The sequence below is a fragment of the Sturnus vulgaris genome, chromosome 1 (genome assembly GCF_052056855.1).
Source record: "Sturnus vulgaris isolate bStuVul1 chromosome 1, bStuVul1.hap1, whole genome shotgun sequence".
Lineage (NCBI taxonomy): Eukaryota > Metazoa > Chordata > Aves > Passeriformes > Sturnidae > Sturnus > Sturnus vulgaris.
The window spans coordinates 23,792,121-23,808,561 of NC_142243.1; the positions used below are offsets into that span (position 1 = coordinate 23,792,121).

General features: G+C 41.4%; 1 protein-coding gene across 5 annotated transcripts in view; it reads right to left on the reverse strand.

Moving 5' to 3' along the window:
• CALCR (calcitonin receptor) overlaps window positions 1-14,231 on the reverse strand; it is a 155,383-nt gene extending 141,152 nt beyond the window's left edge. For 2 of the 5 annotated variants that reach the window (XM_088161698.1, XM_088161697.1), the window contains exon 1: window positions 13,893-14,231. In XM_088161698.1, the coding sequence (XP_088017824.1) occupies window positions 13,893-13,933 (41 nt within the window). In that variant the 5' untranslated portion in view covers window positions 13,934-14,231. Of the gene's footprint in view, window positions 1-12,893; window positions 12,989-13,892 lie in introns of those variants that run through there. The other 3 variants (XM_088161678.1, XM_088161684.1, XM_014875595.2) reach the window with 3 other exon arrangements.
• Between the last annotated feature and the right edge of the window lie 2,210 nt (window positions 14,232-16,441).

Below are 16,441 nucleotides of genomic sequence, written 5' to 3' on the forward strand. Positions count from 1 at the left end.
TATTCAGATCACTTTAACATTAGCTCTCAATAGTATTCAAAGTATAACAGCTTTCTGAGGTTTTTTTTGCAGTCTAAGGTACGTAAATTTCTGCACTGTTTTCACTTTCCACCTTTGCTTTTACTAACGGATGAAATTTTTACCAAAAACTCTGAGTTCAGTGATGTTAAAAGATCTTCTAAAGAAAAACATAGTACTTGCTTGTAGCACTTCACATGTTTGTAAATCACTGGTGTCCATATGTCATATATGGTCTCTTCTTTTGGAATTAAATTCATAAAACCAAATTTGAGTAATAAAGTCATATTTAAAGCCTTCCCAGATTACAAAGGTAACTCCAAAGTTAGAAACCACTTGCATAACCCTTATTTAGCCTTTTTGGTTATACTTACTACAGTTTTAATGTTAGTTCTCACACTTCTTTTGCCTTTCTTCCCTGGGTTTTTAAGGACGAACAGTGCCCACTTAAAGAAAAGTGATTCACTGGTAGGCAGTCAGTGGATTTCATTTATTGTACATACATAAAACCTTTCATGGTAAACAGATTTATTAATCTCTCTACATAGCTTTTTCCTTGGTGCTCATTTCTGCAGTATAAATGCTTCACTGACTAATAATTAACCTTCAAACTACCACTGTTTGGTGAGAGATAGCATTATCACGATTCCACAGATGAGGAGCCAATGTTGCATTGATGGGTTGGCATTTTTTTCCCTTAAACAAAGACTTCTAAAACTTACTGCCTGCTTTCAATAGCCTAGCATATCATACATATGAAGGATGAAGAAGCAATATCTAACACATGGAAGGAAAAGCATTTAAAAGACAGCTGACACTGAATTGTGCTTTTGTAAATGTTGCATAAATGTACATCACTATTGCAATGTCCACAGCTCATGCAGCACATCCTGTAGAGGCATTTTCCCACGGAATGTTGCCTTTTATTTCAAGGTAAACTGTGTCTATTTTCTAAATTTCCTAGGCCATTTTTTCATTGTACATAAAAGACTGTTCTTCCTTCAAGTTCTTACAGAGATGGCATAATTTCTGCTATTTAGCAGGTGAATTGCTTACCCTGCTCTGAGTTTAATTTCCTTTGGAGAGATCAGTGCTTTCAGCTCTTTTCCTTTCTTCCATTTTTGGATATGCCTGGATGCCTCCTTTCGAGACCACAGTAATTCCCTGAGTCATAGAATAAAATTGGCTGTAAAGGACTGCTGGAGATAATCTAGTAAGCCCCCTGCTCAAAGCAGAGCTAACTTCAAAGCTAGAACTACTTATTCAGGGTCATATCCAGGCTAGTTTGAATCTCCACAAGGAGGGAAATTCCACAGCTTCTCTGGGCAATCCATTCCAGTGCTCTACTGTTACCACTCATCTGCTTACTAATGATTTGGATCTGACTGTGATTTTGAAATGTCCCCCATATAATGTGATTAACACTACTGGATTATAGCAGCATTCACTCTGGTAAGAGTGTGAGACATTCTGCTATTCTAAGACCTTTCTTCTTCAATATATCATGTACAGACGATTTACCAGCAGATTTTCTGAAACACTGCCTTCTGGATAAAGTACTGGAAAACACTAATTAGCTACTCTCCTTGTCCTATCAGGCTTTCCAGCATCAAACTGTGCATCTAACATAATGAATTTGGTTGCTAGAGAGGGCCTGGAAGTGATGACATTTAGCATGAGAGGGTTGTTTTGTTCCTGTTTCATTGCATGATTGTTCTTGTGTTGATTTATTCTTGATTCATCACCTTAAAGATCTTTGATATCTATGCATACATGGGATACCCTATCATTTTCTTCTCTACTGCTGTCATCAAGTGCACCCTTTCCCGTGGCTTCTTCACTTTTCTAATTAACATCTTTATTGCCAAGGGGCTGGCAGTGGAAATAGCTATCACAGAGCAGTGCACTTCTGGTACTGCCTTCTAGGTAGATTCTACAGCAAGCAGTTGACATCCTCTCTTTTCAAACACACTCAGAAACAACTACACGGGCCTGCCAGGCCAACTGTTCTTTTCCAGTTTGTACTGTTTTTAATGTATTTATTAAATTTAATGTTTAGCTAACCTTTCTATGCAAAATTATTTCTGCAGGAATGTCTATTATAGAGATATCTGGCTGTTTACTTGGATCTTTAGACTTTTATCTGCATAGAATATATGTTTTTGTATACTACTAACCATGTTCTATGCCACAGACTCAATATTTCCTAAAGTTAGTCCCAAAACTTGTCCCCAGTATTGATGCTAATTTTTATGGCAATTTTTTCTTAATTTATTTGAAAAGATAGATGTCTCACCACAATAAATCTCCCTTTTTTAACAGCGACATTTCTGCTGGCTGCTTTCCCCAGCAACATTTTTCAGCTGCACACTTTTCATCTTTGATCTCCTCAGATTGTTTGCAGTATTCAGCATACATATTCTTAAACACCTGCTTTTCATTTTTCATTTTATGATACTCCCATGCTCACTGGCAACCTCCTGGGTTTGTGGCTCTGGACCATGCTTCTAACATGAACTTTGGATGGTGCTTTTCTCTGGGACTTTGCACACAAAGCTGACCCACATTTTATCATCTACATGTCATTATCCATTACTGAAATGTCCCCTCATCTGATCTGTATCTTTTATGCTCTAGCTATTCTAGTGGTATTCTAGGATGTTCAAATCTCCTCCATTAACATACATACTTTTATTTCATTTTTACCTCTACTCAGCAAAAATAGTCTTTTTGCAATCAGTTTCAGCTGGTTGATTCACTCACACCAAAGGACTCAATAGGTCCTCAGCTTTCCTAAGATTTCTCTGCTCAACAGAGAATTTCTCTCTCTGAAACTATATATTCCATATTGCTCCGTCTATCCACATTTCTTCTGTCAGCTTCAAAACTTTTGCCTTATAAACACCTACAAATCTTCTCATCTCTCTGTACAAAATAATATGAGAAGTGGAATCTTACTCATTCTTTGCCTGAAGTCCAGCAAAATAGAAGATTCCATCAACCAAACCTGTGCATTAAATAAAGCTTTCTTCTTTCAGAAGGTCTACACTCCTAGCCTTTCTCTGTGTGAGGAACAAAATTTTCTCCAGTTTCTCTCTGTGAGTTTGGTTTAAATTACTACCATCAAGAATGGTAGATGGCTCATAGTCTGCAAGTCCTGTACCCTACCCACTGAAGCCTGACATGATAAACCCATGAAGAATAAATACCACCATCTTAAGATCATTCCACCAGTATTTTTACACATGGTAAAATGGCTCATGTAAGAGACTAGAACCTTTCAACTCTGCTGCAAAAGTTCTTCACCAAAAATCTTCACAGATGTGTGCTGACAGCAGAGTATGGGTGAGACTCTGGCAGGTCATGTATGACTGGTGCATTGCCAAGGGTATTGCCTCTTTCTACTCTGACCTTCTCCATTATGAACTTTTTTCTGTTGTACTTCTGTCTCCTCCCAGATATTAGCTGTTTCTTCTCACCTATTTCCACTCTCCATTCTTTCAGTACCATTTATAATTTCTAGTCAGACCTAGTTCCTTCCAAGCTTTCTGCAGCTGCAGTTTGAATCTCTTTCTCAGGCCTTCAGTTTCTCCCCTTCTTAACACTCTCATTTTCCTGGCTTCACAACTCCAACATATTTAGTGGGGAAGGGGGGAGGTAATTCTATCTCTTCCAATGCATATTCCTCCTAATGTTCCAATGTCCTGCAAGTTCTTACCCTGTCTAGCCCCTAAATGCCCGTTTCTGGAAATATCAGTGTTGTTCAAACATCAGTTTCTCCCTCAGCATCTAATGTGTTGTATGAGCTTGTCCTTCTCAAATGACTCCTGCCACAAACTCCACACTCTACTGGTCCTCAGTACTAAATCTTAATTCCAGTATTCCTCTTCCATGTGTGAAATAATTTCCATTTTTCCATACTGTTTATACCTTTTCCTGCTCTTCTTTTGTAGTTTAGGTGTGTTGTCTCAGCTCTCTTAGGCAGCACAAACTGGCTTATACTACCTCAACACTGTGACTCCAGAGGAAAGCTCTGGAAGATCTGGGTGTACATGTGTGGGTGTGTTCTTACACAAATGTAGAAGGTTCAGTCTTGACTCAGAAGCCATCTACTGCCAAGTCCATTTTCCACCGCATGGTAGCACAAGAATTTCTCAGGAAAAAAGAGCGACCAGAACTTGTGAACATAAGCAAAGCAATATATCATGCACCAAAGGAGATTTTCAGAGATCGTGAAAATTAGCTGGCTAAAACTTTCCAAATAAATCCAACAGACTGAAGATAGAGACAATTTAATTTTATTTTTTTTAATAAGCATACACTGTGAATAGGGCTGTTTTCTCTCTCAATATCTGCTCCAGTCTGTTGCATCCTTGTCCATCCAAACCATGTCCACTGTTGAGTTCAAGACACTTATTATATTACAGTGAAATTTTAAATATTAAAATAGTATTTTAATATAAAATTTTGAGCACTTGCAGAAGTATTTCTACAATGATAATAAAGCCAAGATTTTGTTTTTTAAATCCTGTAATTAATTTATATGTTTAATTTTCACTTCAAAAAAAATTTGAACATTTTCAACAGTAAAATTAGTTTTGCAATTTCTTAAATTCTGCACTGAAGTAATTGGAGTGGCATAACTAACTTTCTTTACATATTAAACCTGTGTGATTTCTCCATGTCGAATTACCCATCAGTTGAAAAAAATATAATTCATCACTTCAAGAAACCTCTCATCAAACATGTTCTTTGATGTGGTATGTGATATGTCTGTAACATTTGATGATCCACATTACAGTAAATAATATTCTGACCATATGTTGCAAGTTATTTACATAAGTAGATAAATTATAGGCTTTGATACTGATAAGGCACTGTCCCAATATTTTGCAAGGGGATGGAGATGCTTTCAGTTAATATTTGAGGTCCCTCAGGACACTTTCTGCATACAGTGCATACACACCTCCTTGTGGCTTAATCACACTCATTTCTCACACACTATAGGTCATTAAGACCCACTTCTTTCCTTCTTAAAAAAAGGGGAGGCTGCTAGTTTAAATGCAAAGATTCATGTCATTTCTGTCACTGTGCAAATAACTCAAACAGCTACAGCAATGACAAAATGCTGATGGGCTTGGATTATTATCTGGCATGTAAATCTGAACAACAGATGAAAAAGAGTGATAAATTTATTTGGTGACTACCTACTGGTTTCTCCAGTGATGACCACTGATTACATCAGGCATTTCATGGGACAACCACTTTTCTTCCAAAACATTTCAGATCTGATTGCCAATAAAGTCAGCAGGCATTTGAACACTTATAAATCCACGCATACTTGTTTTCTTTTTAGTGGTGAAATTACTCCAGTCTTTAGGGAGTATACACTATCAAATACACAGAGACAATAAAAAAAATGCAAGAAAAAACAGCTGACAAGAAAATACTGGGTCTGCTTTATCAGTGAGAACATATGGTAACAATGATTATTATTTATTACTTGATCCTGCTTCAACCCAAAATGTACTTGGCAACATTTGAACACAGAAGAAAACATTGTATTCTAACAGAAAAGAACTCAAAGGCTTAAGAGTGTCAGGCCCTTCAACAGTTGGTAGTAGTGTAAATGGTCCTGAGAACATTCAAGGAAATCTCCACACACACCATTTGTTCCCCATCAACGAGTTTTAATCAAGACCAGGTCTTAAAGGACTTGTTAAACTCCAGCTACAACTCTGCACAGTAAGGAGCCCGTGATCAGCTGTCTATGGGTTACTCTTTCCGTTTCTCAATGTTCTTAAATATCCTGAAGCAAAGCCAAAGATGTAGCAGAGATTCTCTAAGCTAGTTTGACTAAACTGCCCTTTGAAATATAAATGGAATTTCCCCTGCTACAATGTAGGTAAATGGAAGACAGTGCTGTCTATTAGCTAATCATGCATTTTGTACCATAACTTGTCAGTTCATCTCTACCACTAAATGCTCAGGTGCATATAGCATTCAAAACACCTTTTTCTTCTGAGTTTCCCTTTTCCTCCAAAACATTTCCCTCTTTAAATTGTGTTATTTGATGCAACTTCTTTCTGCATCCCATACCCTTCAGTCTAGTGTTTCCACCCCTGCAGCAACATCACAACTGGGAATAACAGCAGTAAACCTGCCGTTCCCTTTCTGTTTCGTTTTGAAGACAAAAGAAAATTAAGATCCCATTAGGAGCTGGATTGGCTGGTGAGAACAGAAGGAGTTCTTATCCAGACTTTTAGTCACATGAGAGCACTCATCAGCCATAGACACTTTTTTTACGAAATCCAAGAAACCTCAGGAAGTTTCTCTAACCAATCTAAGTTGTGAAGGTGCGAGCATCCTCTCTCTCCTGCCCTTCAATACTTAAGGCTGGATGAGACTGCACGCAGCATATTTGAGAGTATGAAATGCTCACTCTGTTTAGTGAGCTACTAAGATCGTCTAATATCTTATGTGTGTTCAGCCCAAAACAGAAAAAGAGCTGTAACTTTATGGGACAACATTCATACCTCTTCCATGAGGAATCATTCTTATCCATTAAGAAATGCCTACCGTCTGCTCCTTAGTTGGCATGTGGCAAATTACACCATCATGTTTTAATAATGAAAAGGAAGTGCAAAGCAAGGGAGGGGCCTAGTGATGAAGCACCTACACAGTACAGGTAACTTAGACTGCAGAACACAAGCTACAGACTAAGGCTACAGGTCACTAAGATTATGTGAACAGAGACAGATAAAAATAAATTTGGAAAAAATCACATGGTGATAGGTCTTATCAAAAGAATGTAGTTTGTGCAAAATAAAGTGAGACATAAAGAGATTTTGTACTGAAGGAAGAGTAAAACATTACCAGTTTGCCACTGAAACACAATGGGGATAAATTCAAACAGAAAATTCATTTTGAGGGCTCAAGTTGCTTCTTCACAGATCACAAGCCACATCCAGCTTGGCCTCGAACACCTCCAAATATGCATCATCCACAATTTCTGTGGGCAACCTCTTCTAGTATCTCATCATTCTTATCTAAAGTTTTTTCCTGTTATACAATCTAAAGCTGCCCTCATTCGGTTTAAAGCCATTCCCCTTTGTCCTATCACTACATGCCCTTGTAAAATGTCACTCTCCAGTCCTCTTGTCGACTCATTTTAAGTACTGGAGGGTTGCTATAAGGTCTCCCTGGAGCTCTCTCTTCTCCAGGCTGAACAGCCCCAACTCTCTGTGTCTCCACAGAAGAGGTGCTCCAGCCCTCTGATCAACTTCAAATCCCCCCTCCAGAACTGCTCCAAAAGGTTCACATCCTCTCATGTTGGTGGTCCCAGAGCCGGATGCAGCACTGCAGGTCTCACAAGAGCAGAGCAGAGTGGGAGAATCACCTCCCTCGACCTGCTGGTCACGCTGCTTTCTGTGCAGCCCAGGACGGGACTGACTTTCTGGGGTGCCTGAGCACATGGCCAGCTCATGCTGAACTTCTCTCCAGCCTGGTGTTCTACGGTTCACTTAAATCATCATATAACTGCTCAGGCACACAACACTTGTAGGGAAGATCAAGATACAAATAAAATACAACTGAAGAGCTACCTGTGATTTTTCTAAGCAGTTAACACTCATTACTGATATCAGCTGGAGGGAAATCAAGAATAAAAAAAGAGTCACTCATCTGCATACATCATAGTTTAGATGCTACAGTCACTTGAGCTTTCTGATGTTAGATAATGCCTCAGTGCTGCCTGAGAGAAACAGAAGTGGCTAATTGATGCCATTAATTTATTTAGTCTTTGGTTACCTTTCTCTCTCTTCCATCAAGTTGTAAACAGTGCCATGAATTACAGCAGTTTTTGTTATGTGAGCACTGAAAAGTAAGTAAATATTTCATTATTAAAAAACCACAAGCAGAAAATGTAGTTCACCTTTGAGGGGGCACTGTGCCAAATGTGGAATCTCATTCCAGTTACTAATAAAGGTAAAACAGAAGTTTAGCTTGTTTTTCTTTTACAGGTATATCTTGGCACAGTCTTAATCATGAAGCTTTGACATCTTTGTAATGGCGATACTGTGTTTTCAGAGACACTTAATATATTGAAAATAGGTATTTTTAATTGTCATCTTAATTCTGAGAAGACAACTGTGAAGACATGGCACAATTCATCTTGACTCAAACCTCCATACATGACTGCAAACTCACTTGGCATTGCCTGCAGACTGTTCAATTTCTAGAGGAAATAACCAGAATAAGAATATTATTTTCTAATTGTTGAGGGGCAGTTAAGCACTTTGTAAACTGCCCAGGAAGAGACAGGCATTTCAAACACTTCCTTTTGAAGAATAACAATTTTATAACCCCTGCTTTATCCCAAAGTAATGACATCACAAAATAAACATGTCAAAGCCACAGCAAGTTTATGTCATATCTTAATACTCCTTGAAAGTACATACCATTAGAGCTATCTTGAATAAAATGCAGTGAAACCATAGATTTAAAAATACTGCTTATTTATTCGAATTTGTCAAATTATTCATCTAAATCTTGAGAATAGTTAACATTATTCATCAAAAACCACAGGCAAAGTGATTTGGTACTTATATACACTGCTGGATATGACCAAGCAAGAAATTATTTGCTAAACAGCGTCACATGAAACTATAACACTGAAATGTGACATATTAAACTGAAATGCATGTTTATTTCAAAAAACATTCCTAAAAGTGCGGTGAGAACAGCCATTCTGCCAAATCTGAGTCAGGTCTTCTATATTATAAATGATAAAAAAGCCAAGGACCAGATGCCACACCTTGTCACTTTTCCTGAACCCCACATAACTGTGGAAAAAGAAGTATGGCCATCATGTTGAGAAGATGCACTTACAGGAACTGCATTTTTCAGTTGGTTTTGTGTACAATATCTACAGGTAAGAAAATGAGTACTGCACCATCCATCCATCTCTTGGACACAGGACTCTTCCTCCCCACGTTTCCTCGGTCTCTGGTGCACAGATTAATCTGATCCTTGTAGAAAGCCACCTTTCAGGACTACATTTCATTATGTAACTTGCTAAAACCAATTCTAGTTCTCATGTCTACCATATGATCGTAATTCAGAAGGCATTTTGGGAACCATGGAAAAACACATGGCAGCACACCTCTGATGTGCTTTATATATATTCTTGTTCCCAGTGCTATTCCCTATCAACTATGAGCAGTGAATACACTATTTCTTATGGCTGAACACCCAAATTTCTTGTACTTCCTTGGTTAAGTGGTAAATCTTTGCATACATCCATACAAAGCAGCACAAAGAGTCAAAAGGAGTTCACTGCTAGAGGATAGCTAACACCCCCAGTCCTTCCCATGCTGCTTAACTCCACCTCAAAAGCATGGAGCCAATTAACAGCTCACAGGCTCTCTGATAAGGCAAGACATATCCTTGGTTTGTTCAGAAGATGACCTGAAGAGAGATTCCTATGGTATCTGTGGATATCACCTTCATTAAAAAGGTGTCCATCTGAAATGGCTGTAACTATACTTAGCAGGAAACTTGGATTTTCCAGTTGTAACTTCCAGGTGACTATCAAGACCAACATTGTTAGCAGTGCTCCTTCGTAACTGAGACGTGGACAATTCCCTCAGCTCTTGTTATCTTATATAAGGTAGTTCTTCATGTGAGCAATTCAGTGTGTCTCTTCATTTAAGTTACTTCGAAATTCACTCCATGGAAGTGACTAAAAGCAATGTCAAATGGAAAATGGGTATAACAGCAAAAACCAATATAAAACAATGTGTAATTATACACTGTTCTATGGAAGGCCGATGTTACTAAATATAGAGATTGATACTGAAGAAAATAAAATCAGTGGAAAATAACATACAACCTTAAAGTATTGGTCATTCATTTCTGGGTACCTTTATCAAAGAATCAATTAACATTTAATCCTCTTAAAAGGTGCTCAGCCTACCAGTGCTACATACAGAGTATTCATGTTTCAGACCGAGATCATCATCTGGCCTTTGGCTAGATGTCTTAGACCTTCTTGACTATTTGCACTGCAAGTTTTTCAGGAGAGTGAATTTAACTCTGTGTGTGTAGCTCTAGGTAGGGAGCTGACTAGATGCCACTCTAACACAAACAATAGTTGAAAATGTTCAGCATGTAACAGGATCGCTCCTGAAAGGCCCAGGTGAGATCTGTGCTGGCATTAATATGTGTTTCAATATTGACAAATGACAACAGTTAGGACCCAAACATTTATTACCAGAAATAAAACAAAACTGAGATTACCAGCTTACTAATATGTAGAACCAACTATCACTTTCAAAATTGAATTTCATTGTATTTGCTAGCATAATTTCAGTTCAGTACAGCTCAATTATTTAGTTGCTTACTTTCCCAAAAAAGTATATTTTTATGCATGAAGAAAAAGATTAGCATAGAAGGATCTTTTTTTCTATCTAATGAATTTTCAGGAACTTTGAATCATTATACATTCTCTCTTCCTCCATTTTCACTTATACAAAACTAGTAGGAATTACTGGCAGCTATGTTGGTCATGCCACTATTATTATGTAACAGGACTTGAAGGCAGCTTCTTAGAGGTCCACAGATACAGATTTAAAATTAACTGGCTAGGTTTTAAACATGATTCCATTTCATCTCAATCTAGAAGAGAGATGGAATAAAAATAATTCATCAAACCTTCTGTGGAACATTGTTTTCATCCTTAATGAAAATTCTCAGCTTTTTCAGATGCTTTCCAAAAATCACTCAACTGGAGACACGCAAAGAAAAAGTTTGCTAAACCAGATTCTGTCAGTTTATGAAGCTAATCCTTGTAAACATATTATTCATTAATACTTCATTAAGGTTTTTAATAAAGATGCTTCTGTTCATTCATCTCTCAACAAAGCTTATGAACTGCAGAGAACTAAACTGTAACATGGCTCAGTTGTTTGCTGACATTTTTATAATAATTCAAATATTTAGCAGTTTACTTGTAAACTTCTTTGCCACAAACAATATAATCAGAAAATATTCCTCCCTGTGCTGCTTGAATACCTTGGTTAAACTGTGCTGCATACGCAAACTGGAATCCAACTGTATGAAAAAGTGATCGAGTCTGATGAAACATAAAAATTGGAGTGTAAGACAAATCTGAACTGCCTACTCCTCTTGAAAGCACAATACAGCTTATTCTATATAGCTTTTTTAAACAAGTATTAAGACCTGTGTGGCTCTTTAGTCATGATTCTAAAGCAGTACTGTGTAGAGTTGTTTGAAGTGCCATCACCAGCTGGATTTAAACATTGCCACTTGAATTTCTAAGTAAATTTGGCTGGCACTCACTGTAAATGATAATGAAGAAATGGTGAAACCCACCCTTTGGAGGGGTTAATTGGAATTTTGCCATTAATCTTAACGGGATCAACATCTACCCAAGATTTATAAAGTTTGCATACTCTAATGTTCTCATGCCAGTAGGTACAGAAGCACAGTATTTTAGTTCATTCATTGAACTAAAACTAAGCTATTTCATGTCAGCTAGCATATGACAGCTATAGTAAGCATCAGAGTGGTAGCTTAGCAAAAGTTGCCTACTGGCAAAGGTTATCATATGTCTGAAGAAATTACAATGAAGTATTAGCTCTCCTGTATTTAATTTACCTACTTGACAATTATGCCTAGGATTCTGAGAGGTGAATTAAATTCCCTCTTCAGTTCAACACTGCATGCAGTTTGAGCTGTTGGCAGCAAAGAAATGTTATCCTGGTCAGCCCTGATACACTCAGCCCTAAAGCAGCATAGGGACCCTTTCACTGGCTAAACACAAGGTTTGTCCCCACAATATCATCCTTCAACCACTGAAGGGGGAAAGGAGCAGAAGCAAGATCTTGATTTCATTCAGTGCCTATAAAAAAGCAAAGGCATTATATTGTGATGTCTTGTTTAATTAATTCTAAACTCCCTCTAATCAGACTACTTAACTCAGTCCTCAGAAGAATATCACACACTGCATCACCCTTAAGAAGTTCAAGGGTTACCAGTGTATGTAAAAGCTTGGCAGGAAGACATCTGTTAGATATCGACAATATTGACTTCAAGAGGTCTTAGGATACATATCTTTCTATTTACTCTTTTTATGAATGATTTTTTCATTCATCATTTCAGCTACAATTGCTACTCTGTAACTAAAATAAACCAGAAGTTTTTTCTTTCCTTTGCCAATTGTCAACTACATTAACCTTGTCAAAAAACCCCACAAGAATGAAATCAATATAGCAATTTAAAGACAAAATTGGCAGGCATTATATTGTACTTGGACACATCCAGTAAATAGACTCATACATCAATCTATCGTCATCAATGGCAATATTCTGAAACCTACTAATGTTGTTTATTACATTTGCGGTGTGAAACGCCAAAGTAAGTACAGATATCGGTCCAGCAGATGAAAAATGACACGGAAATAATATCTAACATGCCTGCGAAGCACGAACTAGTGACTGAGGTGTCATTTAAACACCCTGTACTTGCAGCCCGGAGAGCGGCTTGCTCTATAACCAATACGGTACCGGCAGTACCAGCGCAGAAGCCGCAGCGGAAACTCCGGGACCCGCCGTGCCCCGTCCCCGGATGCGCCCCGGGGTGCACCGCACACGCCGCCGCAGCGCGTCGGAGCTCCTGCAACCCACTCCCTCTTTCCCCCTATTTTTGGGTACACTGCCAGCCTGGGGCTGTGTGCCCCCCGGTACCCCGCTCCCCGCCCGCCCCGCTGAACCCCGGCGCCTCTCCCGCCCCGCCTGCCCCGCCGCCAGGGGCGAAGGGTGGGGAAGGCCAGCGGCGAAGTTGCCGGGACTTACGGTGGCAGCGCTACCGACGCTGGCGCGGCACCTCTCCCGGCCTCCCGTCACCTCGGGCCACCTCCGCGGCGGCTCCGTGCCCGCACCGGAGCAGCCCGGCCGCCCCTTCACTGCTCGGAGGGGCGCATGGCGCTGCCCGCTCCCCGACAGCCGCCCGCTGGGTCCCCGCGTCCCGGAGGGGGCGGACAGGCACTAGGCAGGGTCGAGCCCCTGCGGCGGGGCTGCGCCTCGGGAAGCATCTGCCTCGCCTCTCCCGCGACGCGCCCACTCCCCGCTCCACCCCGGGCGCGGCGGGGCTTCGCGCCGACGTCGGTGCGGGGCGGCCGGAGCCCGCCCGGCGGCGGCGGCAGCGCCTCCCCCGCCCCCGCCTCCCCGCCGCTCCCGGCGCTCCTGCCGGCGGGGCGGCCGTGCCGGAGCCGGCGCTGGTGCTGCGGGGGCGGCGGGGAGCGGGGCTCCCGACACAGTGCCTGAGGAACGGGGGTCCCGCGGGCGGGACCGGGAGACACCCGGCCCGGGGACAGGGACGCGTCCTCCCCGTCCCTCGTCCCCGCGGGCTGGGAGGGGGCGGCAGGGCGGCCCGGCTGCCCTTTGTATCGGAGCTCCCTTCCCTGCGGGGCCGGGAGTTGCCCGTCCGCAGCCGCCCCGGCTCTATCCGCAGCGAGAACGCGTCGCCCCGCAGGAGCTCGGACCCTGCGATGTCAGAGGCTCGGCCGCGGGGACCTCACATCTTCCTCCTCCTCCTCCTCCTCCTCTTGGAGGAGAAGGTCCTCAGACTCCAGGCAGCGTTGAGGTTCTATCGCGGGCATCTAAGGAAAGGAAAGCCGGGGGAATGCAGGGCGTGGAGCGTGGGACCCCTGCGATCCGGCACCTGGGCGGGTGGGGCGCTACCCCCGCAGCAGATCGAGGGCTGCTGGGGCCCCTGGCAGCTCCGGGAATGCTGTCCCGCGTCCTCCCCGTCCGCCCCGATGCTCTTCCAGCTTGCATGAACCATCTACCTACCGTCCACCAAGCTGGGGAGGATGAAGAAGTGGCTGCAACATTCATCGGACGGCAGAGTCATCTAAATTCCCGTTTCTGCTCCAGAAGTCATGTAAGCGCTTTAAACTAACTAACTCTAAGAAGAGCCCGAGAAAGACCTGGTTCCAAGCACCTCTGGGCACCTCTGGTCTCCTCAGAAAAGCAAACCCCAGCTACACGGGCATCCTCGGGCAATTGAGCCAACACCCCCCACCTCGCGGAAGAACGTCGAGTGGTTGTGCATGAAGTAGTGCAGGGGAGGACTTTTCTGCTATGACTGTTCCAAGCTGCCCAACATTTAAATATCCAGAGAGCCACAGTGAGGGTGGGAGCCGGAGCGAACGCACGGTGATTCACCTCAGCACTCCTGGCAAACATGTCAGTGCGGATAGCAGGTAGTGGGGTGTCTTCCCAGCAGGTGGAGTCAGGAGGCAAACTAACTTGCTCAAAAGGTACAACCACTTGGCTGAGAACAGATTTTTTTTCTTTCATTTTTCTGTGTGAAGGATGTTGCTACCATGAAATAAAATAAATTCTGGCTTTAAAGTCGCCTGGCTTACTTCTGAATGGAAAGTTAGGTCCTACTGAAGCGGTTCTCAGGTGTTTTACTTCCACCTGTCACTTTCTCTTATAGACTACAGCCAAATTGTACAGCTTGCCTTTCTCACAGAAACCTGCACACAAAAGCAGCTCAGGCCATTCTGAGAAGGGTGGGGGGGACAGGAACGAGGGAGCTCAGAAGGAGGTGCTGGGCTTAGCATGCACCAAGGTCCGAGAAAAAGGAACTTCTTGCCACTTTTCCCAGCAGCTGATAAAAGAGTTCCTCCAGATAATACCATCGAAAGAAATTTGTCCTCCTTGGTATTGGGGTGGGGTGGGGTGGGGCAACCATAATAAGAGTTGAGACACTCAAGGAATACTGATGTAAATTGTTATCCCTTTAGGATTTAAACTTTCACTGAAGGTTTTACCCTTTACTCATGGAGACAGCAAAGAGAAACAGCGGAAGCTGCTTTTATGAGCTCTCATGGTGCCACAATTGCTTCACTCTTCACAGCATTCTCTGGTAGGAGCAGTGAAGTTAGGGGAGGTTCTCATTAGCTGCACCAGGTCTGGCACGGCGGAGCAGCACCCCTATGGACTCAGTGCAGTCGTGTCCCTCTCATGCTGCAGCTGCCCCGAGGTGGGCTCGGGTGAGTCACAGTTCTAAATGCTTCAGATGTTTGTGAAAGAGGAACTTCTGACAGGCAAAACCTTGCTCTGCTGAAGCCTAAGGAGAGCAGGACAATCCCCCTTCCTGACACTGCAGCAGTAAATTGAAGGAGGTAAAACAGAGAGCTAGTTTCTTCCTAGGTCCACCTATTTAGGATTTTTTTGGATGTTATCCAGCTAATACTGTTCATTCTATGATTGGAAAGCATGACATTTTTACTGACAAGTTTTATATTTATTTCAAAACAGATTGCACCTTGCTCTGTTTTCTTTGTGAATAGTATTCATCTGCTTAAGTATAAATCTGTCAACTCATAATCTGGAAATAGCTTTCCTAAGGTATGGGTGGTTTTTTTTATAAACTCTCATTTTGTTAACCATTACCTTGACACAGAAGCAGCACTTTCTCATTTGTTCTGCTATAAGCAATGCCCCATGGGACTGCAAGCATGAGTGCTTACTACTTAGAATGTGTGTGAAATACTGATTCCACCCATAAATAAACACTGGAAAATTATTATTAACTGTACCTCAATGGTTTTACTTCCACTTGTGCTCAGGAGTCATTACAACACTGACTTCTGCAGAGAAGAGGCTGAGTTAGTGTTTTATGTTGTGATATAATAGTTTTGCTTTGTACATGAAAAGTGAAGAAAGTCCAAACCTTCCAAAATTTCAGTGATTTTGTTCTGTCATGAGGGGAAAACCTTTTTCCATGTATGTAAAGTTTTACAGTTGTGTGGTTTGTCTCATTTATACCATCTTTTATTCTGTAAATATATTTTGTTTGCCTTTAATGGTACTAGAAGTAAGGATGCTACTTGTGAAACAGACGCTGTCCTAATTTTCTTGGTCAGGTGAAGAATTTGAAAGAAATAAAAAATTTCTTTCAAAATGGACATATAAACTTTCCATGAATTGTGTAGAGGTATTTCCAAAATCTTTTACATGTGCCTGCCTTGCAAGCTGTTTGGAGACAGGCTATTTCCTGTCATAATGTATGTATCTTTCTTGCTTGGCATGGTGTACCCCATAGGAATTACCCAGAGCACAGTATTATCAAAGAAGTTGTTCAGATTTAGTTTGTTTGAAGCATGGGAAGTGTAAGCATTGAGCTGTCTACAGAAGGCTATGGAGGCATGCTGGTATCCTTTGATAAAGGATTTGAAATAATGCTTTTGAGTGAGGGCTACATTCACAATTTGGATAACATACTGGAATTAGTAAAAGACAACTGAGACATTCACCCTAATCCAGTTCAAGGTCAAAAGAATGGGAATTTGCCATTGGCTTTAGCACAAGTTACATCAGTCCCTATA